Source organism: Vombatus ursinus, unplaced genomic scaffold (assembly GCF_900497805.2).
Source record: "Vombatus ursinus unplaced genomic scaffold, bare-nosed wombat genome assembly UNPS02014830.1, whole genome shotgun sequence".
Taxonomy (NCBI): Eukaryota; Metazoa; Chordata; class Mammalia; order Diprotodontia; family Vombatidae; genus Vombatus; species Vombatus ursinus.
The window spans coordinates 11,365,344-11,392,790 of record NW_020954608.1 but is presented as its reverse complement, the minus strand read 5'-3'; the positions used below and the strand labels follow the sequence as shown (position 1 = coordinate 11,392,790).

The 27,447-nt window shown below is 38.6% G+C and overlaps 2 protein-coding genes across 7 annotated transcripts in view; one reads left to right on the top strand and one right to left on the bottom strand.

Annotated features, from left to right (window-relative positions):
* Positions 1-4,247, top strand: part of RINT1 (RAD50 interactor 1) — a 29,845-nt gene extending 25,598 nt beyond the window's left edge. For all 3 annotated transcript variants that reach the window (XM_027838720.1, XM_027838719.1, XM_027838721.1), the window contains exons 11-14: positions 482-696; positions 1,904-2,084; positions 2,167-2,285; positions 3,981-4,247. In XM_027838720.1, the coding sequence (XP_027694521.1) occupies positions 482-696; positions 1,904-2,084; positions 2,167-2,285; positions 3,981-4,173 (708 nt within the window). In that variant the 3' untranslated portion in view covers positions 4,174-4,247. The remainder of the gene's footprint in view (positions 1-481; positions 697-1,903; positions 2,085-2,166; positions 2,286-3,980) is intronic.
* Positions 4,248-5,447: 1,200 nt separating this feature from the next.
* Positions 5,448-22,057, bottom strand: EFCAB10 (EF-hand calcium binding domain 10). Of its 4 annotated transcripts, none has more exons than XM_027838722.1 (5): positions 21,909-22,057; positions 21,520-21,643; positions 8,692-8,856; positions 8,496-8,583; positions 5,451-5,917 (listed from the first exon to the last, which is right to left on the bottom strand). In XM_027838722.1, exons 1-5 carry the CDS (start codon positions 21,924-21,926, stop codon positions 5,881-5,883), a joined length of 432 nt encoding a protein of 143 aa, XP_027694523.1. In that variant the 5' UTR covers positions 21,927-22,057; the 3' UTR covers positions 5,451-5,880. The 4 variants fall into 4 exon arrangements, with proteins under 4 accessions (XP_027694525.1, XP_027694523.1, XP_027694524.1 ...); XM_027838725.1 differs by having other exon boundaries at positions 5,452-5,917; positions 21,520-21,629; XM_027838724.1 differs by lacking the exons at positions 21,520-21,643; positions 21,909-22,057 and adding an exon at positions 12,699-12,819 and having other exon boundaries at positions 5,448-5,917.
* Positions 22,058-27,447: the final 5,390 nt, after the last annotated feature.

Here is a 27,447-nt window from a genome sequence, read left to right as displayed (position 1 = left end):
GACTTTCCTTGTAACAAAGCAAAGCCAAAGGTATACCCCACCTGTGGTTGACAGATTCAGCATTTTACACTCATAGGCCCCCACCTCTTCAGTGAAAGGCGGAAAGTATATTTCCCCAGGAGAGACTTGTAAACCAAAAGAATTACCTTAGGGAAAACTCAGCAACTCAGAGAAAGGTCATACTCTGTTTTACTCTTTTCTTTTATAGTCACATGTAAGAGAATAAGGTGATAAGATGAAAATAAACTATCTGACATTTCAATTATCAAATGTTCTCCATTGGAGCAGTTTAAAGAAAAACAACTGTACTCCTAATACCATTGTAAAAGTCAGTGACATTTTTCGTTGCCTTCTGTAACTTCCCATACAGCTTCCACTGCACAATTCTTCTAGGGAAAAAAAAAATCCTTACAATAGTGGTAGATAAATATATATATAGCACTGTGTTAGAATATATAAACCTTTCTTTTTTTGCTTTTAGTTCTTCCTGCAACTTCAGCAGGCTGCTTTGGAAGTTCTTGGAGAGAGTAAGGCTCTCAGTAAATTGCAATTAGGGCAACTAGCCTCTATGGAGAGCTCAGTCTTTGATGATATGATTAACCTCCTGGAGCGCTTGAAACTTGACATGTTGACTCGCCAAGTAGACCATGTCTTCAGAGATATCAAAGATGCAGCGAAATTGTACACAAAAGAAAGGTGAGTTTTCTGTATCCTCATTTATAGCTACTCTTTTAGTCTAAATCAGAATTAAGTCTTTTGTAATAGTCTGTTTAGAATCAGTATCCAGAATCATTAGAGAGAGTGAGCTGTCCTGGATAGCAGAGGCTTAATAACTCTTTATTTATATTCTAATCCCATTTATTTAAAATTTTCCAATTAAATCTTTCAAAAATATAGTTTATATTCTTGCCATTTTAACCTGTTTTTACAATATAACTTACTTTCTTAATGATTCAGTCATGATCAATTGTTGAACCATATCAGTGGGCTGATAGGGCTGAATGAATTAAACTGCTGTGTCCTCTCCCAACCACTTGGGGTGTCTGCCCTAAGGAGCTTGTAGCAGCTGATGGTCAGAACTTTCAGCTTCTCTTATGCTTCTTTCTCTGTTCTCTTGTCACAACGTCAGTTGCCTTTGCCTTCTTTCAGGTCCTGCCTCCCTGACTGCTGCCCCTTCTACTATCTTCCCTCAATCAGAAGCTTTTCCTTCTTGCCTTTTCTGTATTTTGTTGCTTCTTTCAGACTTCTTGATTTTTAGCTGAAAAGCATGATCATTTATAGACATCATCACCAGTCAAGCCAACAGTTTCTTTAATTCTTTTCAGTGACCCAACCAGTCACAGCCTTTTTATATCTTTGGTCCCCTTAAAGCTATTTTTGTTGCAGCTGAAAAATTTTCTTCTCTGCCATAAACACTCTTTTCTACCATCCTTTTCTGGGTTTTTAACTCACCACTAAGAATACTTGAGGATGCCAGGAGGCTAGCCTCAAAGTAACTGAGATTTTACTATATTTAAAATCAATTATTAAACAGTTTGAACCTTTAAAATATTCTTTCAGATATGAAAATGTCACTATTCCTATTGTTTCATTTTGGAAATCAGTATAGAAACTGCACATGTACTTTAAATATTGGTCTGTTAACCAAGTAGCTGATTCATAATAACCAGTATTAGTGCGGCATAAAATCTTAAGGTGTTTTTTTTTTAAAGACTTGTGCTATTTTAATTTTATTCAACTGATAACCAAGAGTTATTTTTGTTTTGTTTTTTTTTTTAATTCCAAGTAATGCCCATATAGTTTGAGTAAATTTTGGAATTTGTTACAGCTTTTTAAAAAAAAATTTAAATGACTTTTGCTATGTAGATTTTTCAGCAATGGACTGCGGTTTTGGTTCTTTCAGGTGGTTGTCCTTGCCCTCTCAGTCAGAGCAAGCAGTAATGTCTCTGTCAAGTTCAGCTTGTCCATTGTTGCTTTCTTTAAGAGATCACCTACTTCAACTGGAACAGCAGCTTTGTTACTCCTTATTTAAAATTTTCTGGCAGATGCTTGTAGAAAAGCTGGATGTATACATCTATCAAGAAGTAAGTAGATTGCCTAATTGGCCTTGGGCTATACCTATGAAAGAATCTCTTACGTGGGATAAATTGTTCTTTATTCTCACAGATAATTCTTGCAAATTACTTCAATGAAGGAGGAGCAGCTCAGCTTCAGTTTGACATGACTCGGAATCTTTTCCCATTGTTTTCCCACTATTGCAAGAGACCAGAAAACTATTTCAAGCAGTAAGCAAATTGCAGATTTGTTATATTTCAACAAGTGTTTCTATAACAAGGTTGCTGGATTAGGTTGATTCCTTTTTAAAAAAAAAATTTAAAGCTGATAGAGGTATACTCTCTCATGTATGGTGAAAAAAGGTATAGGCATTATCAATTAAATTCAGTAGGTGTGATGATAATGTAATCCATTTAATGTAATTCCTCTAAGATTTTTAAAAATGATTTCTTCACAGCAGCTCTTTAGGTACTTAACTGTGTTTGGTATTATGTTCAGCACTATGGGTGACACTAGAGAAGTACAAGACTGGTCCCTGTTTTCAAGGAACTTAACAGAAATGAAAAGGAGCCAAATATTGGCTTTTATCTGACATTTTATTTAATATTTAAATTTTGCATGATGCTATATGATAAAATATAAACATAATAGCTCACACATTTGCAGTGATTTTCAGAGTGCACTTCCCACAACATGGAAAGCAAGCTCAGTTCTGTGAAATGCATATAAATGTAAAATTAAAATGGCAAAGTGTAAAACATTTCATATTGAAGGTTAGGCCAGACCTGAAGTTTTCTCCTCACCTACTTAAACCTCATAGTAATCTTGGTTATCATTATATTCTGAGGTCTTGACTTCAGAATTCATTGGTACAGAGAAACTCCTTCCTACTAACGTAGTTTAGCAACTTTTTTTTTTTTCCAGTCAAGTCTTGGAGTTGCCTGGGATACTTCAAGGTTAAGGGCCTTGCTCAGGATGACTCAGACCTCCATAGTATAGGTTCAGCTTGCCTTCTCAGTTCTTTATCATTCTGCCACACTTTTTTATATGAAGCAGAATTGATGTAAGCGCTTTCAGGATTGGTTTTTAAATTGAATATCTTTTTAAAAACCAAATCTAAATACAGTGGGGCAGGCTTTTTTTTTTTTTAGAACTTCTTCTGCTAGATAGTACAATAAAAGCCTAGTCAATACTGCCCTACCAACTTTCACTTCAGTTTTTCTTCTCTCTGCTTCTTAATTTTTCTCCTTCCTCATATCCTAAAACTACCTTTATATATGCATGAGATCTTGACTGATAGGAAGGGAAATATATACAGCAGGAATAGATGAGCTATTAAAAATAAAAACATACAGGGGCAGGTAGGTGGCGCAGTGGATAAAGCTCTGGCCTTGGAGTGAGGAGAACCTGAGTTCAAATCCAGCCTCAGACACTTGACACTAGCTGTTGGACCTTGGGCAAGTCACTTAACCCTGACTGCCTCACCAAAAAACAAAAACAAAAAACCATACTATATTCCATTTTGAGAGATTAGAAATATTTTTATGTAGTTTTAAGAGGGCTAAAACCTAATAGCAATTCATACAAAAGTTTCTAAATACAGACTGAAGAATATTATTTTTCACTTTCATTTTTTTGTTTAAGTCTTCTTGCACAAAATTACTAATATGGAAATGTTTTACATGGTTGCACGTGTATAACCTATATTATATTGCTTACTGTTTCAGGGAAGGATAGAATTTGGAACTCAGAACTTAAAAAAAATGTTAAAAATTGTTTTTACATGTAATTGGGGAGAAAATAATATTTTTTTAAAAAAGATCATTAAGCTGCTAGTGAGGAGTGGGTACTGTCTCAAAATCAAATTGCTTTGTAACAATGTAAATAAGTTTGTTTTTGTTTGCTTCTCCTTCTCTTAAAAATAGTATCAAAGAAGCATGTATTGTCTTGAATTTAAATGTTGGATCCGCCCTCCTTTTGAAGGATGTGCTACAGTTGACTACAGAAGAACCTACTGCCACAGCAGCATTAAATGAACTTGGGATTTATAAACTAGCTCCACAAGATGTTGAGATTCTACTTAATTTAAGAACGAACTGGCCCAACACAGGAAAATGATGCAAGGCCTTTTTCAAAAGGCTTTTGATTCTGATTTTTTTTAAAAGTTCAATAAACAAGTGAAACTTGATTCAGAACTGCTTAATGAAGTTTTGTCTGCAGTATTTCATCACTGGCTGCACTATAGTAAAATGCTGTTTAGTAGTCATTTTTTTTTCCCACATGAGGTTCAACATTTACATACTGTGAGCTCAGTTACTACAATAGAGCTGTTTCCTTTCTGTATTTGTTCAATATATACCTCATTGTTTCATATTCTCATTGGCCTTCCCAAACACTTGTTTAAACTTAAGTTTTTTTGATCTAGCTGGCTTTCTTCTTCTGAAATTAAATGTAAAATATCTGTACAGTACTTTGACCAGCTGATTTTGTTAATTATCCTAATAAAATGTGGTATTGGTCATTCCTTACCAGAAATATCATCTCTACTCAGTAATTAGGGTTTTTTTTTTAAAAGTAATTTGTGTGTGCAGATCTTAGAAATCACCAAACAGTTCTCTCAATAGAGCAAAAGAGGGGCTAACATTAATTAAAGGCAATTTGGAGCCAGAAGAGAGCCTTTCTTTACACCAAATAAAGTTAGTGAGACCTAAAGCTCTGTGCTGTGAGAAGCTTAAGAGTAGAGAGAAATCCTGCTCTGCCCTGCTTCAATACACAATAGTCTCTCAAAGACAATGTATGAAGACTCTTGGGCCTTGAGATGAATTTGTAAGTTTGGCAAAGGATTGCTTTCTTTCCATGGCAGTGAAATAGCAGTTGAGTTCAAAGCGAATAGGGATGGTATGCAGCTTCTAGATCCCCACCCACCTCCTCCAGCATTGCCTCAACCACCGTCGCCTCTCTTTCGTTTACTGGAGTCTGTCATCACCCTGAAGAGATTGATGGTTGAAGCCTTCCAGTGTGAGATTTCATATGAGTGAAGATTATATCCCACAGAAAGTCCCAGAAGAGAGCACCAGTGTCAAAGTAAGCACAAGTTGATCAGTGCTTATTACCTCCATTCAAGTCACTTGACATTTGGCATGCTATGGTTAGAGAACAGCGCTTTTACCCAGATTTTGCATGTGCACGTGTTTACTAGACTGTAAATGTGATGATAAAGACTGTCTGGTAAAAACTTGGTAGGAAAATCTTCAGATTTCATCTTGGTAGCCCTGGCACCTAGCACTGGGCCTATACATACCAGATGTTTAAATAAGCAAGCTTTCTTCAATATGATCCCTCACCTTTGTTAAGAAAACATCCTAAGGAAACAGAGGAATTATGGAGTAGATTCTTAATAGCCTGGCTGTATCTTAATGTAAATGCATGTGCTTATCTGTAGAGTCTTAGACTTTGCTCATCTTCCACATTGCAGCAGGGCCCGAAGTAAATCAGGAATAGAAAGATACAAGTATTTGCCCCAAAACAAAAATAGTACAGCAATAAAGTAAACGTTTCCCCAAAAGAATTACATTAGGTGATGGAGAGAGGATTCCCTTGTCATCCTTCCTATCCCCTTATCTGAGGTCTAGGTTAAAGACGAAATCCGATACAGAAATAAAATTTTTACTGTAACAATTTAAGTCATTTAATGTAACATGTTTAATTCATTTAATTTAACATATTATAGGGAAAACACTAATCTTTAGAGAGAAATGTGGTTAGCATCTGAACTAGATAACCATAAACTTTAGGAACCATTTATTTTGTCCTAGATCCAGGGCATTAAAAAGCTGACCACATCTTCAAGGTCCTCTTATTCCTAAAGGGAACAAAAAAAAAATTCTATTTAATCACACGAATATAATGCTGATGGCAATTAAGGAGAGAAAAGGCCTAAATAAAATGTAAATTAACCAGTCATTTTTTGTACTATTTAAGAGAGTGTATGGACCATCCAAAACCACAAATAACTCAAATCCCACATCTGTCTCATTATGATGCATATTTATGCTTATGTGAATATAATTGTGTTTGATTTTTAAATTATTCATGTTTCCAATAAGAGGATGAAACCACATTTTTAAGGCCAAATTTAGGAAGAGCCGGGAAGCTGTCCAGTTACCCTCATTACCCTAATCAATTTCTTTGTGTTCTGCTAGCAGGGGATGAATTTATGTTCTAACTGAAGCAGATCAAGACAAACTAGAGTCATCCTTAAAACTTGCTCTTTACATGCCTGGCCTTTTTGTTGGGGGCTGGAATAAAGGTGGGGATTGTAACTGGCCTTTCCTGGGATCTGAAGCTGAATACGGGGAGAGAATTTCGAATGCCTTTTCAGTTCTTGCCTGGCTATGGGCTGTACTGTGACCTAGACTACAGAACCGGGAACCACCGGAAGGAAGGACATCCAGCACCAGGGAACTAGGCACACACCTCCTGGACTTTCCATTTCTGGGAGTGAATGTGATGTCTTGCAATGTAGGAACAGGAACAGAGTAAACGGAGAGGGCTGGTAATCCTCCACTAAAGCCCTGCTTCTGTCTCCTCATTGTTAGGAGGTGGCCAAGCTTTGTAACTTGGGTTGTTCCCACAAGTTGGGCAGGCTTCAAGAACAGGCTCCGTGACTAGTTGCCGTGTGTGAACAAATCCGATAAAGTGAATCTGTAATTCATTGATACAGGTGGATTCTTTTTTTACAAACTACTAAAATATTAGAAGGGGCTCCGGATCAAGGAATCTCTTAAGTTTGTTGTCTGATATTCTTAATGTCTTTGATTAGCCATACACGTCACCCAGGCCATCTCTTTCTCCAACCCATTAAACACTTAAGAACACATAGGAGAACACAAGTGGGTACACAGCAATACCAATGTCCGTGTCAAAGACATCAGAACTGCATACCAAAGAATGGACATTGTGCTCACCATGGTCATGAGTATCAATAACATTAATAATTAATATGTAGATAGTGCTTATTATGTGCCAGACACTGGCATATAGTAAATACAATGATCTCATTTGATTCTTACAGCAACCTTGGACATTGTTGAGAAAACTGAGACAAGTTAATTTACTTGTCCAATGTCACACAGCTCCTAAGTGTCTGAGGTCAGATTTCAACTCGGGTCCTTCCTGACACCAAGTCCAGTGCTCTATCCAATGTGGAAATGCCTCTATAGCTGGCACCCCAAGACAAGATTTCATCCTATGGCATGCACTGGATGTTCTTTTGATCTTAGGTGGAATAACTATTGCACAAGTAATTGTAATTTTGCAATTGTAATATTGCACAAGTATTGTAATAGGGACCAAAATTTTCTCTTGGGCAAGACATCTTTGAAATGGTATGTCTGTCTGAGAAAATGTGATTTTTTTTTCGTAACTTTGGGCTGTGACAGCATTCAGTTAATATTTTTCTTAGTATCAATTAGATTCAATAAGTTTGATTCAAATAAGTGTCAACTTGTCAATTTGAGTCAAATAAGCATCAGCTATCCTACTAGGTGCAAAAGATGGAAACACAAAAATATAACAGTTCCTGCCCTCGAGGGACTTACATTATCAATTATTTAAGTTAAATATTTAATCTCAACTGAAGTTCTACTGCGGTGCCTCTCTGTGGCACCCTAAGTGCCATACCAGGTGACCCTGGTTTTTTGAAGAATGTGTCAGCAAGGTATAAGTTTTGGTAGTTCACACACCAACATGGAAAGGTTCTGAGTGTGGTTATTAAGGACCCACCCAACTAAGTTTGGAAGGTCTTGTACCAGCAAACCAGTCACTAGGCCATTGATTTCTTTGGTCACAACTACTTATGAAATAATCTGTTGAATAGTTGGGATATAAACTGGTAGGAGAAGTATACATAATAATGAAATTATACTGAAAAAATTAGTATTAAGTACCCATTATTTATATATAAATAATGTAGATGTAATACTAGTATTTTTACTTAATTACATATATAAACACATTGATTGTGATGTGTTTATTCTTGCTATTCTAGTTTAAAGGAAAAAGAAAACCATTTTAACACTTATAAAACACACCCCAAAATACAAAAGCACTTCTAAATTCTTTCAGCCATCACAGATCAGAAGCTACTAATAGGCTCACCTAGGGGACCACGGCAAATTTCTGCCAAGATCACTTTTAGAGGACTGCCAACTGAGAAGGGCGCGTGGGGTGGCCTGTCACCCTTGACTTTACTGTCTACTAAACACTTCTACTCAGGCCCCTTAATGTCAAAACTATTGTCATTACCTCCCAGGTAAACCAAAGGTTTCTCAGAATGAAAAGCAGTACTTTCTCACAAAAAGTTGAGGGACCTTCTCTAAGCAATAATCATTCTACTTGAAGACTACTTAATATTTTCATTTTAAATTAAATAAACTTACACATCATCCCTGAAATCATCCCTAGTGATAACTTCTTTATCTTCATCTATTACTTCATCTGGATCCAGCAGACCAAGGTTCTTTAGGGCTATATATGTGAAAACCAGAAAAGAAATTCATAAAATGTAAATTATTTAAAGTGAGTTTGGAATGACTATGAACTATATACAGTTAGAATAGAATAAAAGTTACTAACCTTCTCTGTACTGAACAGGAGTTATAAAACCTTGATTTGTAGGGTCCATTATTTCAAACATAGAAACTAAGTTAGAGTCATCCATGAGACAAGGAAAGTCTACAGCAGTTATTTTCGCAATCTTAATTCTTGCTAACATATTGAGCAAAAAATCTCTTGGTTTTTCTGTAATAGAATAGTTTGTATTTTCATTAAGACACCATAAAATCAAAACCACAGTTATTCCAAACAAAATATTCTCAAAACACACAAACATTAAAAGATAATTTAGCTAAAAAATAGAATCTCAGAATTCTTAACTCTAAATTTTAAAATTTAATTTCCAGCAAAAGCAAAAAATGTGCCTATATGGATTATCTTATTACATGAAGTAAAAAAATCACATAACACACTTTCTGGAACACTGCTGAAAGGATAAGGGAAGTAAGAGCCAAAGAAGATAGGAGAAATGAAGGTTGGTACAGGAAATAAGGATTGATCCTGGAGGCTCATTCATATCGGTTTTATTTGGCTTACCCCTAAATGTCACTTTTTACAAATAGCTGGCAAACCCTGGAGCCATCTCTATGGGAAGCCATCTTCAGTAGTCTGAGAGTAGATGGTTAGGGTAAAACACACAATCACACATGCATACACCTTCCTGACCATTTCAAGAAAGCAAATACTACTGGAGATGACAACAACCTACAACATACAATAGTTCTCTATGTTGGATTGCCTTTTACTGACGGCACTTAAGATAGAAATGGGGACTAAGGGAAACGGGGATATAAGAGATAGTAAGAGAGCCTAAGGTCACTATGCCCCTTAAAAAAAGGTCAGCAACAGATTTGCCAAAAAAGGAACTCTCAAAAGAAAGTTGCATTTAGATAAAAACAAGGAAATCAATAAAAAAATTTTTATGCATTTAAAGAAGCAAAAGATTAACATACCTGAAGGAAAATATGCTTAAGTATCAATAGAAACACTAGAGGGGAAAATCCAAACTAGAATGTTTTCAAAGTACAATTAAATGGATTATGAACAATCTGAAGGAATTAAGGAAGAAAAAATTCAGCAAACTATGATTAAATGAAATTAAGAAACCAAGTATATGTTATTAAGAAATCTTAAGATCTTCTAGCAGCTCTTTTTGCAGTAGTAAACTGAAAAGAAAGGGGCTGTCCAATTGGGGAAGGGTTGGATGAGTTATGGTACGTGGGTGCAATAGAATACTATATGTGCCATAAGAAATGATGAAAAAGATGGTTTCAGTGAAACCTAGGAAGACTAGTATGAACTGATGCAAAGTGAGCAGAATAAGGAGAACAATTTATATTATAACAACACTGGAAAGCCTAAAGAACTCTGATCGATGCAAGGACCAGCCATGATTCCTGAGAACCAATGTTGAAACAAATGCTACCCAACTTCCTCAGAGGAGGTGGATTTAGGGAGCAGAATAAGACAATTTTCACTGGCCAATGTGGAGATTTGTTTTGCTTGACTATGTATGTTTGTTGCAAGGGTTTTTGTTTTTTTTGTTTGTTTGTTTTTGTTTTTTCCCAACAGTAGGGGGAGGGAGAGAAAATTTTTTTTTGTTTTGTTTTTATTTTTATTTTTTAATTTTGATCACTGAAGCAAAATTAATTTAAAATAGCACCAAAAGAAATGATGGGCAGATCAATGAATTGGATATGATATTAAAAAAAAAACTAGGAAAAGGACAAATTAAAAACCCCCAATTAAACACCAAATTGGAAATCCTAAAAATTAAAGGTGAAATTAATAAAACTGAGTGTAAGAAAACTATTGAATTTTTTTTTTTTTTTTGGTTAGGCAATAGGGTTAAGTGACTTGCCCAGGGTCACGTAGCTAGTAAGTGTTTTTATGTGTCTGAGGCCACATTTGAACTCAGGTCCTCCTGAATCCAAGGCCAGTGCTCTATCCACTATGCCACCTAGCTGCCCCTAGAAAACTATTGAATTAATAAATAAAATTAGGAGTTGGTTTTATGGAAAAAATAAAATTGACTGGTTAATATAATTTTTAAAAAGAGAAGAAAATTGAACCATTAGTATAAAAAGTGAAAGGGTGAATATAGCACTAATGAAGATGAAATCAAAGCAATTATTAGGAGTTATTTTGTCAATTATATGCCAATAAGTTTAACAATTTAAGTGACATAGGCGACTATTTACAAAAATATAAACTGCCTAAATTAACAGAAGAGAAGATAGAGTATCTAAATAATCCTATTTTAGAAAATGAAATTAAACAGGCCACAAATGAGCTTCCTAAGAAAAAAAAAATATCAGGACCAGAAGGATTTATAAATTAATTCTACCAAACATTTAGAGATCGACTAATTCCAATATTAAATAAACTTTTTGAAATAATAGGCAAAGGAGTCCTACCAAACTCCTTTTATGAAACAAATATGGTGCTGGTACGTAAGCCAGGAAGAGCAAAAACAGAAAAAGAAAATTCTAGACCAGTTTCACTAATGAATCTAGATGTAAAAACCCTAAATAAAAGACTAGATAGGAGATTACTATCATAAAGATTACACACTGTAACCAAGTGGGATTTATTCGAGGAATGTTGGGATGATTTAGCATAAGGAAAACTACTAACATAATTGATTATATCAGTAACAAAAGTAACAAAAATCATATGATTATATCAATACATGCAGAAAAAGCTTTTGACAAAATACAACACTCATTCCTATTAAAAACACTTGAAAGTACAGGTATAAATGGATTTTTCCTGAAAATGATAAGCTTCATCTGTCTAAAATCACAAGCAAGCATTATTTGTAACGTGGATACGCTAGAAGCATAAGAACTGAGAAAAGGCTATAGGATTTGGCAATTAAGAGCTGAATGGTAACTTTGAAAACAGCAGTTATCAGCTGAGTGATGAGGTTAGAAGCCAGCTCATAAGGGTTGAGGCGTGAGAGAACTTTGAACAGAAAACTTTGAAAGCAAAGAGAGTGGGAAGTTCTTTCCCTCAACCCCTTTCCCCCTAGTTTGGCTCTGAAAGGGATGAGCTCCGATGGCATGATAGGCTTGTTGGTAGGGGGTGGGGGGGGGGGGGGGATTGTGTTTGTTTTTGTTTTTATGACTGAGAAGACCTAGGTATGTTTGTAGGTAGCAAATAGAAGAGATGGGATATAAACAGACTGAGGAATTGTGAGTTGAGTGAGTAAACATCAACTTTGTTGTTCCCCAATTAAAGGGGTGGGGTTAGGAGTCCTATGAGACAGGTAATAAACTCCTTCAGAAAAGAGGGTAATCAGGTAATATGCCCGGACAGAATAAACCTCAAAGGAAGAGAAGTTGCTAAATGGTGGCAGAGTGAGTCTTAGAGGGGCAACGAGGAGTAGGCTATGCTCACCACCCTTACCACCCCTTTTGGGGGTTGAAGGAAGAGGGACGACAGATTACTCTGAGTGCAGTAGAACGGAGAAGAATGAAAGGAAGAAGTATAAAATTAAAGAAAAGGTATTAATATATGTATAGCCTATATCAGATTGCGCGCCGTCTTCGGGAGGGAGGTGGGGAGGGAAGGGGAGAAAAATGTAAAACTCAAAAGTCTATGGAAATGATTGCTGATAATTCAAAATAAATTAATTAAAAATTTAAAAAAAAAGAAAATGTATTACATACAAAGCTGGAAAACACAGTTTTTGCTCACCAGGAGTCTGCAAGCTGGTCGGGGATGGCAGTGTGACCTCTTAAGGTCACACTGCATTGCTGACAGGAAGAAAACCAGGACTAAAGTCAGGTCTCCTGGCTCCCAGACACTTCACCACATTGACCCTACCTGCTGCTATTAATTGTCTGAAGGAAGAGACGAGAGAGTGGAGTGTTTTGTAGGGGGCGGTGTAGGGATGCATGTGTGTGGAGGGGTCCCTGCACGGGAATGGAAGTAGAAAGCTGCTAGGGGAAAGTCAAGATCTTTGACCAGCGTCGCATCAAGGAAAGCAGAGCACAAAGGCAACGGGCAGGAGGAACCCTTACCGGGTCGATGATAGAGCAGCTGAAAAGTGAGGTAGTTCAGCAGCTCCATGATATGATGTTTTTTCAAATAATGCTGGGCCTTCTCCTCCGGGCTAATGTAAAGCCGGTCCGCCATAGCCAAAAGATCTGCAACTTAGCTGTTGCTAAGAGACACTAGGCTGTCCCCCCACCCGGCCCACTGTTTTCACTCTCCAGTGAAGCCACGCCCAGGATCCGCTATTAAAACAGTGGAAGAGGATGACGCTTTGGCTGCAGCCTAAAGGTCAGGCCTGAGTGCTGGACCTTTTTTTTTTTTCCTCCTTTTATCTGAGATTTTCACAGCAGTCCCAAAGTCTTGCTGCAAACTGGGGGTGAGATGGTCTGAGATCTCCCAAAGCGACACTATTTACAATTGGTTAGCACAAGCAAAACTTATGGCATTACTTGCCTAGTATGTGAAGCAGCCTTGTCGCTGCCGGGCAGTAAGGCTAAGGCTGCTTTATTCATTAATTTCCTTGTAGCTCCCGAGTGCGCTCTGCGGCGTCCAGGATCAGGTCCATACGAGCTTACAGTTCCGGAAGTCTGAGAATTCTAGAGTTCTAGGCAAAGCTGGAACCTAAGAGGTCATCAGCTCTGCACCTCCAGATGTTACAGATGTCAAGCTACATGCCCAAGGTCACGTGCTACAAAGTAGCAGAGTTTTGATTTCAACCCCTATCTTCTGATCCACGTCCATTTTATCTACTTTCCCTCCTTTCCTTTCTTTTTAACGTTTGCCTATTATCTTGTGCCATGTTAAACACAGGAACATGGAAGAAACTATCATACAGGGTTTATGTGCCTCACCGTTAGATCCGTTCAGTTCTGCCTCTGGCAAATAAAATCCCCGGCCCAAGCTTTTCACAAGCATTTGGAGGCCTTGAAAACCAGCCAGTACAAACCAGCCATGTGCTGGAGTTCCCAACCTCAGAAAGTTCAGAGTTTAATAAACGTTTAACTCCATTTCACAGTAATGGTCACAGACAGCCATGAGACAGCTGCACTGGCACCAGGTGGTTTTTCTTTGTGCAGTGGTGGGGGGGGGGGTGGCCATTTCAGACCAGAAAGGGATAGTGATATTTGTACCAAGGAAACCCTTGGCCTCTCCAGGATCTAGAGGAGATCTGGGTCTGGGGAAGAAGAATTACTTGAACTGGAGAACAGACTGGCCTGGATCACCTTGGGTTTTCATCTCTGCCTCCCTCGGGGCTGCAGGGGCCACTAAATCAAGCTGGAACAACTTCAAGGTTCATAAATCTCGAGAGGTAGTGCTTCATTGGGAAAAAGCCTTTGCCTGGGATTCCAGACAACCTGGGGTCTGGTTGAGGCTCTGCCACCAATTCACTGTGTGACCTTCATCAAGTCCAAAGCAAAACCTGTTTTGGATTCTTGTCTATAAAATGAGAGGGTAGGGCTCCATGACTCTTAAGGCCCTTACAATTTTAAAACTATGAAATAAGAGACCAGGTCAAGCCTGGGGTGGAAAAGGAAGATAAAGAGGTTGGTCTTGGCCCTAAAGCACTGTGCCACTTTTCCCCTCACTCCACCCCCACCTCCCACATACATACATGTTTAGCAGTGGATTCATCCACCTCACTCTGTCCTCCAGAGTCATCAGAGTCCACTGGCAAGACAAGAATCAAGATGACTGGCAATGGCCCAGGATATACTGGGTGACTTTGGCCTTTTTAAATAAGGGTCTTTCCCAGGTCTCAGTTTGTCTGAGGCAAGCAATACCCATTCAATAACTAAGGATCTTTAGGGTAAAAAAAGTTCAGGAGCACAAATCCCCATAAACCAGATCTGAAGCCATCTTATTTCCATGTCTCCAAAACCAAGCTTGAGGCCAACCAAGCCAATCAGGGCTCTGTCTGCAGCATAGGAGTCCTCTAGGGAAACACACACAGGGCAACACTAAGCAATGTTCACACAGTGGGGTGCTGTGTCTAACGGGAGAGGCAACATGATAGAGTTCAGTGGTATCAAACTCAAATAGAAACAGGGCCACCAAACCATCTATAGGGATCTCTGGATTGACTTTGAAAACCACATATTAACATTATCTAGATTCCATTTTGCTATCTATTTTCTATCTTGTTACGTATTTCCCAATTATATTTTAATCTGGTTCAGCTTCAAGTGTTACGGGCTCACGTCTGACAAGTGGTGAAGGGGAAGGAGTGTTGGACTTAGGGTCAGAAAGACCTGGGTAATCCTGTCTCTGACACACCCAGCTAGAGTGACTGTGGCAAGCTACTTAACTTCTCCGTGTCCCAGCTAACCCTCTAAGGCTATATAAGTAACAGTGACTGCATCGAGTTGCGTTGGTACAAGGAGTTTCCAAACAGATTCAGAAAGTTTCGGAAACTGAGTTGCTTGCTCTCAAAAATGAGCCCTTCCTCAGCTCCCTCCCTGGATAATTAATCATCCAATCAACAAACATTTATTAGGGCCTACTATATGCAAAGACAAAAGAAAATACAATCCCTGACCTCAAGATGCTTATTGTCTCTGGGGTAGACAACATGCACATATGGTGGTAGGTATCAAATGTATACAATGCAATGGTGGTAGGTATTAGAAACTTGGAGGATCAGGAAAGATATCATGAGCCTTGAGGAATAGTAAGGAGCACAGTTTACCTAGAACACTGGGAAGAGGAGGAATGTGTAATAAAGGTGGAAAAGGAGGTTAGGGCCTGGGTTATGAAAGGCTTTAAAATGTTGAACAGAGAAGTATACAGTGGAACCTGGAGGTCCTAGAGACAGAAAATGACAGAGAATCTATCCTAGAAAGATTGATTGGGAGCAGCTGTGTGGAGAGAAGGACTGAAGGCAGGGAGACCAATTGATTAGGAAGCTATTACAATGACCCAGTCATCCTGATCTATGTGTTGCCACTGGGACCAGATGGCTTCAGAGGAGAAAGTGAGGCTGGTGACTTTGCACCGTCCCATCTCACTTCAATCTAATTCACTTCCACATCATGGCATCACCTCTCTGAGATCATGGTTCTCTTCGGGAACAAAGAACAAACAACTGAACAGAACTCCCAATTTGAGGAGTTTAAATATGTAGGTGAAATCACAGGACTAGAGAAAAAGAAAAACATTTTAAACAGGAAAAAATGAATACAAATAAGTTAGGGCATGTTTTAAGGTGAGTCAGATTGAAGGAAGGACCAAATATATACACATTGACCACAACTATGTAAACAATAATACTAAAACAACAAAATCTTGAAAAATAAATAGAAGAAATTGTTTAAAAGAGGATTCAAAAATGTTTTGTTAAAGTTAATGCATGGATTAAAAACTTTTAGACAAACTAATGGAAGTTTATGGTTTCATGAAACTTGTAAAATTCTTTGATTGCATATTTGAATGTTTTATTGGTGTTTACCAAGTAATAAAACTTATGAAAGCCAAAAAAAAGTGTTTTATGAAGCATTTACATAAGTAGAAATCAAAAGGTAGAAGTTGAAAAGATGTTAAGCTAAATATGAAACAGATAAAATGAAAAAATAAAAGCCTTTTTAGAATTAGTACATTACATATATTGACTACAATATAAAATAAGTTTATATATTAAAATGGAAAAGAGAGAAACCTGAAGGTGATGCTTTTTATCAGAATATATATAAAATTTCCATTTTTTGCAGATTAAATGTTTAAAGAAAATCTTTTTAATCGTTTCAACTTAAAGAATTTTCCATTTATTTTCAAAGCAGAATTGTTGGTATAAATTTGAGTCATTAAATGTTAAAGCTGGAAATGACCTTAAAGATAATCTGGTTTGATCTCCTCACTTTATGTGTAAAGGGAATGATCAGGGGAGCCCCTCATTAATTTGATGAGTTCCCAAATCAACTTAATGAGACTCTAGAGTTTGAACATTTGTCTGAAGGGCACCTTCCAAGGACGTGTACACACACACACACACACACACACACACACACACACACACACACACACGAGGAGGAAACTCTGATCTCTGACTGGTCCCCAATGATTGGAAATGCTTCCAAGATGAAGAGGATGGAGATGGAGAGGAACAACAGATTCTTATTGAAGGACTTGCCCTTTATCCTCTTCACTGTAACACTGAGCTGTGAACTGGCTGGACCTCTTCCTTTTCCTGTATTCTCTCTCCCTTGTACTTTCAGACCAGAGTTAGGGGGAAGGGGTATTTCTCCTCCTTCCCAGGCTCCCAAGAGTCAACAACAAGAATTATTTATTAAGAGCCTGCTAGCAAGCAATGTGCTAAGAACTAGTGATAAAAAAAAAAAAAAAGAAAAAACAGCCTTCAAGGAGCTCACATTGTAATGGGGAAGACAGCATGCAAACCACTATGCATAAACAAGATGTATAAAGCATAAATAGGAGATAATGTCAGAAAGAAGGAACTAGCATTAAAGGGAACCAGGAAAGGTTTCTTGGAGAAGATAGGATTTTAGTTGAGACTTGAAGGAAGCTGGGAAAAAATTTAAGAGGTAGCTATGATGAAGGAGAAAATTCCAGGCATTAGGGACAGTCAGTGAAAATGCACCAAGATGGGAAGAACAGCAAGGATGCCAGAGTCACTAGATTGCAGACTATTTGGACAGGAGAAAGGTATGAGAAGAGTGGAAAGGTAGGAAGGGGCCAGATTGTGTAGGGATTTAAAAGCCAAAAAGAAGATTTCATATTTGATCCTGGAGGTAACAAAGAACCACTGGAGTTTATTTAATTCAGGGGGAGGGAATACTGTGACATGGTCAGACTTGTACTTAAGGAAGATACATATGTGTGTATGTGTGTGTGTGTACATATATATATATATATATATATATATATATATATATACACATACATACATACATAATTTGTTTTGTTTTGTTTTGTTTTTTGGTGAGGCGATTGAGGTTAAGTGACTTGCCCAGAAACACACAGCTAGGAAATATTATGTGTCTGCGGCTGGATTTGGACTCAGGCCCTCCTGACTCTGTAGCCAGTGCTCTATCCAGTGCACCACCTAGCTGCCCCGGAAGATATATTTGACAAGTGAATGGATGATGACCTAGAGTGGGAAGAAACTTGAGAGACAGGGAGATAAACCAAAAGGATGCTTCAGTAATCCAGGCATGAAGTGATTCAAGGCCTGGACCAGGGTGGTGGCAGTCTCAGAAGAGGTGTGGCAGATGAGAGATACTGTGAAAGCAAAATTTAGTAGAATTTACAGGACTTGGCAAGAGACTGGATAATGGGGCATGAGGGAGAATGAGGAGTCAGGGATGACATCTATTTTGCAAACCTGGATAACAGAGGTGATGGCAGTGCCTTCAAAGTTAGGGAAATTAGAAAGGTTTTGGGGAAAGATAAAAGCTCAGTTTTAGATGTTTAAATTTAAGTGACTTCCAGTTTGAGATGCTTAATAGACACTTGCTGATGTGAAGCTGGAGCTCAGAAGAGATGTTAGAGCTGGATAAATATATTTGAAAATCATCTGCATACAGATAATAATTAAGTCCCTAAGAGTGGTTTAAGTTGCCAAGTGAAATAACTTGAGAGAAGAGGGAGCTTTTGGCAAATGGCCTCAATTTTTTCAGTGAAATATGAAACAAGGCTAAGTCAAGAGCAAAAACTGGTGGTTTACAGAAGAAACATATGGCAAAATGTTTAGGTATGTCTTCTTTTCTTTCTTGTCACAATAGGACAAGAAACATAACTATTAAAACAGATGATATAAAAAATGTCTACCAAAAACTTCATGACACGTTATTCCATTAAGCCATAATTGCCTGATGTAAGGTCTCAATTGTACAGAAGAAATCTTCCCAGAATCACAGGACCTAACATTGGAATAGACCTCAGAAGCATGTCTGGTTTAGCCTAAACCTGAACAAGTACCACAATTACCACAGTCCCAAGTGAGTCATCTGACTGGTCGTTGAATACTATATTAATCAGGAATCCACTAGCACTTCCTGAGATATCTCTGCACTTGTGGTCAACTCTCATTGTTAGAAAGATTTTCTGTATATCAAGCTTAAATCTAACTTCCCGCAACTGCCAATCCTCGTTCCTATTTCTACCCCGGGGACCAATGGGAATAAATTTAATCTTTGTTCCGAAAAGCAGGCCTCTAATACCTGAGGTTCTGTCATGGTGTTTGCCATGCTTTTCATCTCCAGGAAAAAAACACTTCCCCAAACTGAGCTTTATAACAGAGGTGTCAAGCATGTTTCCCACAGGTCACATGCAGCCCACTAATACTCCTGAATGTGGCTGAAACCAGATTAAAATGTAATTGGGAAAATACTTAACAAAATAAATAAAAGTACAATAAAACATAGATAATATTACTATGTGGTTTTCTAAATCAATATGAGACCCTCGGGGCCTTGTATTTACCATATACATTGTGTATGGTAAATGGCCCCTGTTTCTATTTGAGTTTGACACCACTGTTACATGGCATGTTTTCCAGTTCTCTTATGATCTTGGTTGCCCCCTTCTTGAAGCATTCCAGCTTGTTTATATTCTTCCTAAAACTTACTAAAAGTTGCTCAGAACTGAACAATGTGTTCTTTTTTTTTTCAACATTCACTTTTATAAGATTTTGAGTTCCAAACTTTTTTCTCCCTCCCTCTTCCCCCCTCCCCAAGATGGCAAGCAATCTGCTATAGACTATACATGTACAATCATGTTAAACATATTTTCACATTAGTCATGCTGTTAAAGAACAATCAGAACAAAAGGGAAAAACCAAGAGAAAGAAAAAACAAAACAAAAAATGTGAAAATAGTATGCTCTGATCTGCTTTCAGACTCCACAGTTCTTTCTCTGGATATGGATAATATTTTCCATCATGAGTCTTTTGGAATTGTCTTAGATCCTTGTATTGCTGAGAAGAGCTAATTCTATCAAAGTTGATCATCACACAGTGTTGCTGTTACTGTGCACAACTGAACAAAGTGTTCTTTGACATTGTTTGACAGAGAAGAACATAATAAATTGTTGCCTTATTTGTTTTGTATATACATCTTTCAATATAGCCCCCTGGTTGTCATCTCATTGATTCCTATTCAACTTGCAGCCCACTAAAACCTACATAAATTTTTCACTGGATTGTGTCTATCCATGCCTATCCTATCTGGTGTCTCTATGAAACTGATTTTTTTTTTCACCCAACTGCAGAACTTTTATCCCTATTAAATTTTATCTCATTTCCATATTTCCTATCCCTATTAACATTTTATCCCTATTTATCCCTATTAAATTTTTATCCCTATTAAACATTTATCCCTATTAAATTTTATCTTATTTCCATATTTCCTGGCTATTAAAAACTTGCTGTATTCTGGTTCCGTCATCCATGTTATTTTGCCCTTCTAACTTTGTGTTTCGAATAACACCAAAGTTGTGAGGCTGGTGACTAGGAGGTGGAGCAGTAGATAGGGCACTGGGCTTGGAATCAGGAAGACTCATCCTCCTAAGTTCAAATCCAGCCTCAGACACTTCATAGCTAGATGACCCTGGGCAAGTCACTTAATCCTGTTTGCCTCAGTTTCCTCATCTGTAAAATGAGCTGGAGAAGGAAATGGCAAACTACTCCAGTATCGTTCTTTGCCAAGAAAACCCCAAATAAGGTTATGAAGAATTGGATATGACTGAAGAAGTACTGATCAACAAGCAAGGTAATAGGGAAGTTAGGAACGGAGGAAGGTGGAAGAGTTTTGGTGGAAAGAGAAGGGGGGAAAGAGAAGGGGGGAAAGAGAAGGGGGAAAGAGAAGATGTCTACAGAGCCTCCAGTTCAAAATGTCCAAATACCAGTTGGTGATTGAGACTAGAGGTCAAGAAAACAGTTAGTCTGTATATATATAAATCTGGGCATAGAGATTATAATTGAACCTATGGGACCCGATGCAATCACCAAGCAAGGGAGGAAAGAGGGGGAAGAAATGAGGACCCAGGATAGAATCTAAAAGGATACCCACTGTTGGTGAATATGACTTGAAGATCCAAAAAAGGAACCTGAAAAGGGGGCAATCAGACAGGTAGGAGATAGAAGAGAGAATCTGTGTCACAAATACCTAGAGAGGAGAGAGTATCCAGGAGAAGAAAGTGTCAAAGGCTGAAAAGAGATCAAGAAAGATGAGGGCTGAAGTTTGCAGTATGCACAGGGAAGTGAAATGAGTTAATAACTCATAGTCATGGAACTAGCTGGAAGCAGAGCCACGACTAGAACCTAGGTCTCTGAATCCCAGCCACCACACCTTTGCTTTCCAGTCTTTTCGCACTTCACTCCAGGAGATCTGCTTTCTATGATTCAAGGACACTGACCATCCTTCAGTCTCTCGGACATGACACTGCCTCTCTCATCTCTATGCCTATATCCCAGAGGCCTGGAATGCTCTACTTCCTCACTTCTGGGTTTACCTGGCTTCTCTGAAGGAGGCCTTTCCTGATAGTCTAATGCCTTTCCCTCTGAGATCACTTGCCTTCTAGTCTGTATATATCTCGTAGGTACCTAGTTATTTGCATGTTGTGTCCACCATTAAAATATGAACTCTTTGAGAGCACAGACTATTTTTTTTTTTTTGCCTTTGTATCCCCAGCGTTTAGCACAGTACCTGGCATAAACGCTTAATAATTAATTGGTTAACGCTTAATAATGAATGTTGACTGACACCACCAATCTACCGTTATAACGGTCCAGGCGCCCCTTTACGAAGTGGGCAGTGAGTGAGGGCATGCACAAGGAATGGATGGAGAAGGGTATCTAGTCCAAGAAAGGAGGGGCACAAAGTAGGAATGCTTTACCTGGTTGATAAAAGATGAGGCTGCTGGTGAGGTTGACCAGCAAGTCCAAGACCCGATGTTTTTCCAAATACATTAGAGCTTCCTCCTCCCGGAGACTGGTCAGTTCTAACCTACGGGTAAGAAACTCAAAAGCCATGGTCAACTGTTTAGATGCACGCCGTTGCTAGGAGCCCAGGCAGTAGCTGCAAAGATTCTAGATTCCGATTGTTCTTTGCTTGTTGACCCCACCCACTCGATTTTCCTCCCCGCCTTTTCTGGGCACGTGCATTCCCCTCAACCTCCCGGGCCCATAGCGAAAGAAAGCAGGATCTCAGTGGTGCTACCATGACCTCGACCTTGGCCACCATGATCTTGACTTTTGCTTTGTTTTGTTTTGTTTTGTTTGTTACCTTATCCCTAGTGTCCATCAGGCAGCTGAGGGTGGCAGACCCGAGCTGCTCTGGCCCTCCTGGGTCAGGACCCGGAGAGAAGTGCGCCTGCGTGGGAAGGAGGGTGGCCTCTGGTCGTGCTGCAGTGTTCCCTGATCACCCCGGCTTTCAGCTGCCGTCTCCAGCTCTTCCAGCAGGCTGTGGTTTGAGGCTGCGTGACAGGAGGATCAGTTACAGTTGTTAGCTTAAGCAACAATTTCTGGTATTCACTGCCTTGGCTGATACAGGTTGTGAAATCTGTCTAGTTCGCTGGGCTACAACGCCCAGTGAGGAGGCACGGGCTGCTTTACTCCCATGTTTGCTGGAGCTCAGCCCAGCGCCTTGTCTATACCAGAGCCCTTCCCGGGGGACTTGCTGCCCCCTCGGCAGCCGGAGAATTCTAGTTGGGCGTCTGAGCTGCTCTAAACTGACCTTAGAGGTCACTGGGGACCTTCTCATCTCACAGCTGTCATCCGGTTTGCCCAAGGACACAGGTTACTGAGCGACAGAGCTTTGACTTGCTTTCGAGGCAAGTCAACAAGCATTTATTAAGCACCTGGGGGATACAAAGAAAGACTACCCCCCCCAAAATAATAAAAACAAAGCGCCCTGCCCTCAAGGCGTTCACAGTCTAATGGGGGAGACTGAGAGCGAAAAATTATGTAGAAACAAATATATTTATATACTAGACTAAAAGTCTTAGCGTAACTCAAAGCTGCTAATAGCCTGGGGACCGGTATACCCAGTATAGAGTAAATTGGAAGCAATCTCAATGGGAAGGCACTGTATTAAGGGAAAACGGAGAAAGGCTTCTTGCAGGAGGTGGGATTTTTTTAAAAGGAAGTGAACGATTTTAAACCCATTTTCTCTGACTCACAGCCCCAGTGATACAACTTCCTTTCTTTTTCCCTTTCTTGCTTTCTAGGTTTCTTTCCAACCCCCTCCGGCTCCCCGGCCCTCCCCTCTACCCCCCCACCCCCACCCCTAGTCTTTTCAGCTTCTTGATTGAGCTTGTCAGGCACAGACACATGAAAAAAACTGTCATATAGAATATATGGAACAGTCCATCAGGTCAGTTCAAAATTAATAATAGTAATGCCTATCATTTATATAGAGCTTTATGGTTTGCAAAGTGTGCTGCATGTAGTTATACAAGTGCTACTTTGGCAGATGAGAAAACCTAGATTGAAGTTGCTTGAGCGAATTGTCCAGGGTCACACAGCTAGTATTTGAGGCAGAATTCAAGCTTAGGTCTTCCTGACTCCAAAACGAACCTTCTATTCATTTGGGTTTTTTTTATCTTTTTTTGAAGATTAAATGACTTGCCCATGGTCCTTTTTCTGTGTTGTCTTCCTCCATTGGATTATAAGTTCCTTGAGGGCAGGGACTGTTTTTTGCCATTCTTTGTATCTTTACTGCTTAGCACAGTGCCTAACACATAGTAGGCACTTAATAAATATTTATTGACTAACTGACAATAAACAGTTAGTGGCAGAAGGGGATCTGAACCCAGGTTTCTTGATTCCAAATCCAGGACTCCATCCACTCACTACTGCATGCTGCCTTTAAATTTTCATGGAGAGGGAGAAGGAAATTAGTATTTATTAAGTATCTACTGTGTGCCAGGCTCTGTGCTAAGTACCCTCACAATAACCCTGGGAGGTAGGTAGTGTTACCATTCCCATTTTATACCTGAGGAAACTGAAGCAGGCAGTAGTTAAATGACTTGCCCAGGGTCACACAGCTAGTAAGTGTCTGAGGTCACATGTGAACTCAGGTCTTCCTGACTCCACTCGCAGATATTCTATCCATTGCAACTCTTTCAGTTTCCCGTAAATTATATTGCATTTGAAGCAAATCATATATAGTGACACAGAACATTTCTACCTGGTATTTGTAAATGGTTACAACTGGAAGAAAGATTATCAGGCAGTTATCATTTTGTTTGTGTTTGTCCAGGAAGTCTGTGCTTCTTTCTTTTTTCTGAAAAAGAAGTGGTCGTGTTTGAAACTCCCCTTCACAAGATGTTCTAAGGTAGCCATTGCCCCAGATTTTAAGGATGTCTCAATGATCCTTGATTCCATAGGAGGAAACATTCCTGGAAAACAAGTGTTTTGGGAAGCTAATAAGAAGTGTCCGGATGCCATCTAGTGGAGCTCTGCTGGCATGTGCCAAATGCTGTTTCATGCTATCACTTCTGTGTTGATGGATTGGGTTTAGGTTTTGGTTTTTCTTTTCAAATCCCAAATAACATACCATGGACAAAAAGAGAAAAAAAGAATTGAGGACAATACCCAGGCAGGTAGACTTTTGTGTCCCTGCCACAGGATGGACTTCCAAGTGAATTATGGGAGTAGTTTCAGACAAAAATCATTGCCTCAGTTCAGTTGGGATGATGGAAAACATAGATTATTTTCTGCCGTAACCACGAGCTAAAGGTCCGTCTCTGCTTAGAGAACCGTCTTTAAGAGTGCTATGTCCAAAGAGAGCAGATTAAACTTGACTTCATACAATAAGGTAGCCCCAACCTAAATATTGTGTTTACATGTACTGTAATCATCCTAATTTTCAGATAATCATTATATGGTATTTCTGCCATACCGATACAATAGATGTGAGTAACCTCAAGAACCTAGGAAATAATGGGATGTAGCAAAATAAATAGGAAGTGATGAATTTTGAATATTATCTCTGTTTTTGTTTTTATCTAATTTCAAATTTATAGAATTTAATTTTAATAATGACTGTTTAATAACTGTTAGCTTGCAAAATTCCTGGACTTTTTTTTTTTTTTTTAACGATGGCTCTTGCAAGCTGGTATGGGCTGACATACTGATGCTGCAGATCTCTTGTGATCCTGATTTGGTTCCTTGGTACTTGAACTATTTCTTTCTGGATACTTGCAGTATTTTTTCTTTGAAATGGAAGCTCTGAACTTTGTCTCTGATTTTCCTGGAATTTTTCTTTTTCTTTTCTTTTTTTTGAGAGGTGAACAATGGATGCCTTGCATCTTCACTTTGTCCTCTGGTTCCAATAGGTCTTGACAGTTTTCATGTATGATTTCTTGAAACACAGTGTCTAGAATTCTTTTTAAAATCATGCTAAATTATGGTTTTAATTGTGGTTTCTTAAATTCTCATTGTCCTATTTTTCAGATCAGTTGTTTTAATATCAGATATCTCACATTTTCTTCAATTTTTTCCAATCGTTTGATTTTGTTCCAATATTTCTTCTTGTCTTGGGGAGTCATTGATTTCTGTTTCATCTATTCTGGTTTTCAGGGAGTCTGTTACTTGGACTTCTCTCCTTTCTAAGCTTTCTTCGAGAATGTTTGTTTTATTTTTAAATTTCTTGTTTAATTTCTTCTAGATATTCATGCAGTTGCTGTGGAAAATCCATATTTTTTCTCTTTGGGTCTCTGCATACAGTTGTTATGGAGCTACTCTTTCCTTCTAGGCTGGATTTTTGGGCATCACTAGATCTATAGTAATCTTTTTATGCTGCTCAATGTCTTCTTTAGTTCACTCATCTCTATAGCTTTAGTTCCTTTGGGACTTGGGGCCATGACCAGGCTTAGCCTCTTACTGCACTTTGGCATGAGATGGTTGGCCCTGTTTGATCTTGCATTGGGTCACCTGAGTACCTGTGCTGACCTCTACCTCCTAGAGTAAAGTTCCCCTGGGTCTTCGAGGTTCAAAGCTCTTGTCTTTGGGGCCCTCTATGGCATATCAGGATAGAGGGCTGGGGACCTCAGATCCCAAGAACCTGGATGTCTTACTTTGAGCACAGCCTTGCCTCTATTAGTCATCGCCATTCCCCAGGGCTACTAAGGTACCTGCTGTAAGTTTCCCATCACCCTGGGGATTTGGGGGGAGGCCTTAACTCTTTCTGCTTCTGGACATGGAATCCTGCAGGAAATATGTATCTGTTGCGCATGGACTTTTGTCTGATTTTTTTGTGGAGTTCTTGGGTGGAAGAAGTCCATCCATTTCATTGGATTTCTTGATCATTATTACTAAAGTATGCATGGAGGTTCTTGATGGTTTACTTTGTTTAGGCAGCCATCTTGGCTAGAAGTCTCTGTACTCATCTGTTTTCTAGCATTAGCTGCCTGTTACATACCATATTTCAACACATAATTGTCTCCACTGCATACGTGGCACCCTGTTTTTTTTTAATCTGAAAATTCGTTTATAACTTTTCATTGCATAATCATAGCATGGTATCATTCTGTTTGTCATGCTGCTTAAAAGGTAAATAGAGAAGCAATGTATTCACCAGTGGCATATGGATATGCATTTAACTCTAGCTCCTTGTGAGTCTAGAGCCTAGAATTCTCAGCCCACAGGCATTGTCAGTATATTTCCGAAAGCCAACTTGTGTGGTTTGTTTAGAGTGCTGCGATACTAATGGTATTGTCACTCAACCTAATGAAGAATCATAGACAAAAAAGGAGCAGGCAAGCAGGCGGTGGCGAAGCTGCCATGAGTAAGTCACATAATTTGGTTAAGACTTGCATCTTCCCAATTTTAACTTATATTTATGAGTATTCCATGCATCCTAATCTTGCACCAAAGACAGTTTAGTAATAAATGATTTTTAAGTAATACCGGCACAGTTTTAAAGCTTCACATAATGGTTGCACCCACTGTCTTACAAAAAATTTGGCATAAAATCTGTGACAATTATGCGGTGAAATGCAGTAGTGAGCGCTCAATAAATGTTTGTTGACTGACTGATTGATTGCAATTAATCTGAATTCTAAGCTGCATACTTCTTAGGAAAAAAGTTTAAAAGAAGGAAAAAGAAACAAATAAGTAAAAAGAATACTGAATTGGAAGACCTGTAGAACTAGTTCTAGTTCTAACTTAATCAATAACTTAATTAGCCATAGTATCTTGGGCAAGTTATTTAACCTTTCTGAGACTCATTTTCCTCATCTATAAATTGAGGGGGTTAGATTAGAAAACCTCAAAGATCTCATCATGAGTTCAAATCCAGCCTCAGACACTTAATAGCTGGGTGACCCCAGGCAAGTCACTTCACCCTGTTTGCCTCAATTTCCTTATCTGTAAAATGAGCTGGAGAAGGACCACCTTGCCAAGAAAAACCTTAAGATCTAAGGTGGTATCTATAACTCTATTACGAACCCAAGATTTTCAGTGTAACTTAAATTCTAAATTCAACGTTGAGTTTAACCAAAATAAATTTTACTAGTGAATGGTGACAGATGGAAAATTTCTCAGAGGCACTAATTATAGCATGTTAAGCAGCACTATGCTTTAACCAACCCAGACAGTTGTGAATTTCATTCCATTTTTAAAGCCCTCCAGGGAAGGAAACAATACAATGAATGATCTTCTGTAATCCAGGCCAATGTTTAGTTACTTTCATCAGGAAGGGCTTCCTTTTATCTAACACAAATTCATCATGATGAAATCTAAACCTTTTTTTTTCTTCATTTCTTCTCAGTGGAAACAAAAAATAATTGCAGAGGAGCCTTGGTGTGGTAATATTTTAT

Bases quoted from the DNA above. Each gene is read 5' to 3' on its own strand.
- EFCAB10 (XM_027838722.1), bottom strand. The intron at 8,857-21,519 runs GTAAAGCATTCC...ATTCTATTACAG, and splicing joins CCTCATCTTTTATCAACCAG to AAAAACCAAGAGATTTTTTG. The intron at 5,918-8,495 runs GTAAGTTTATTT...TGTTCCCTTTAG, and splicing joins GATGATTTCAGGGATGATGT to GAATAAGAGGACCTTGAAGA.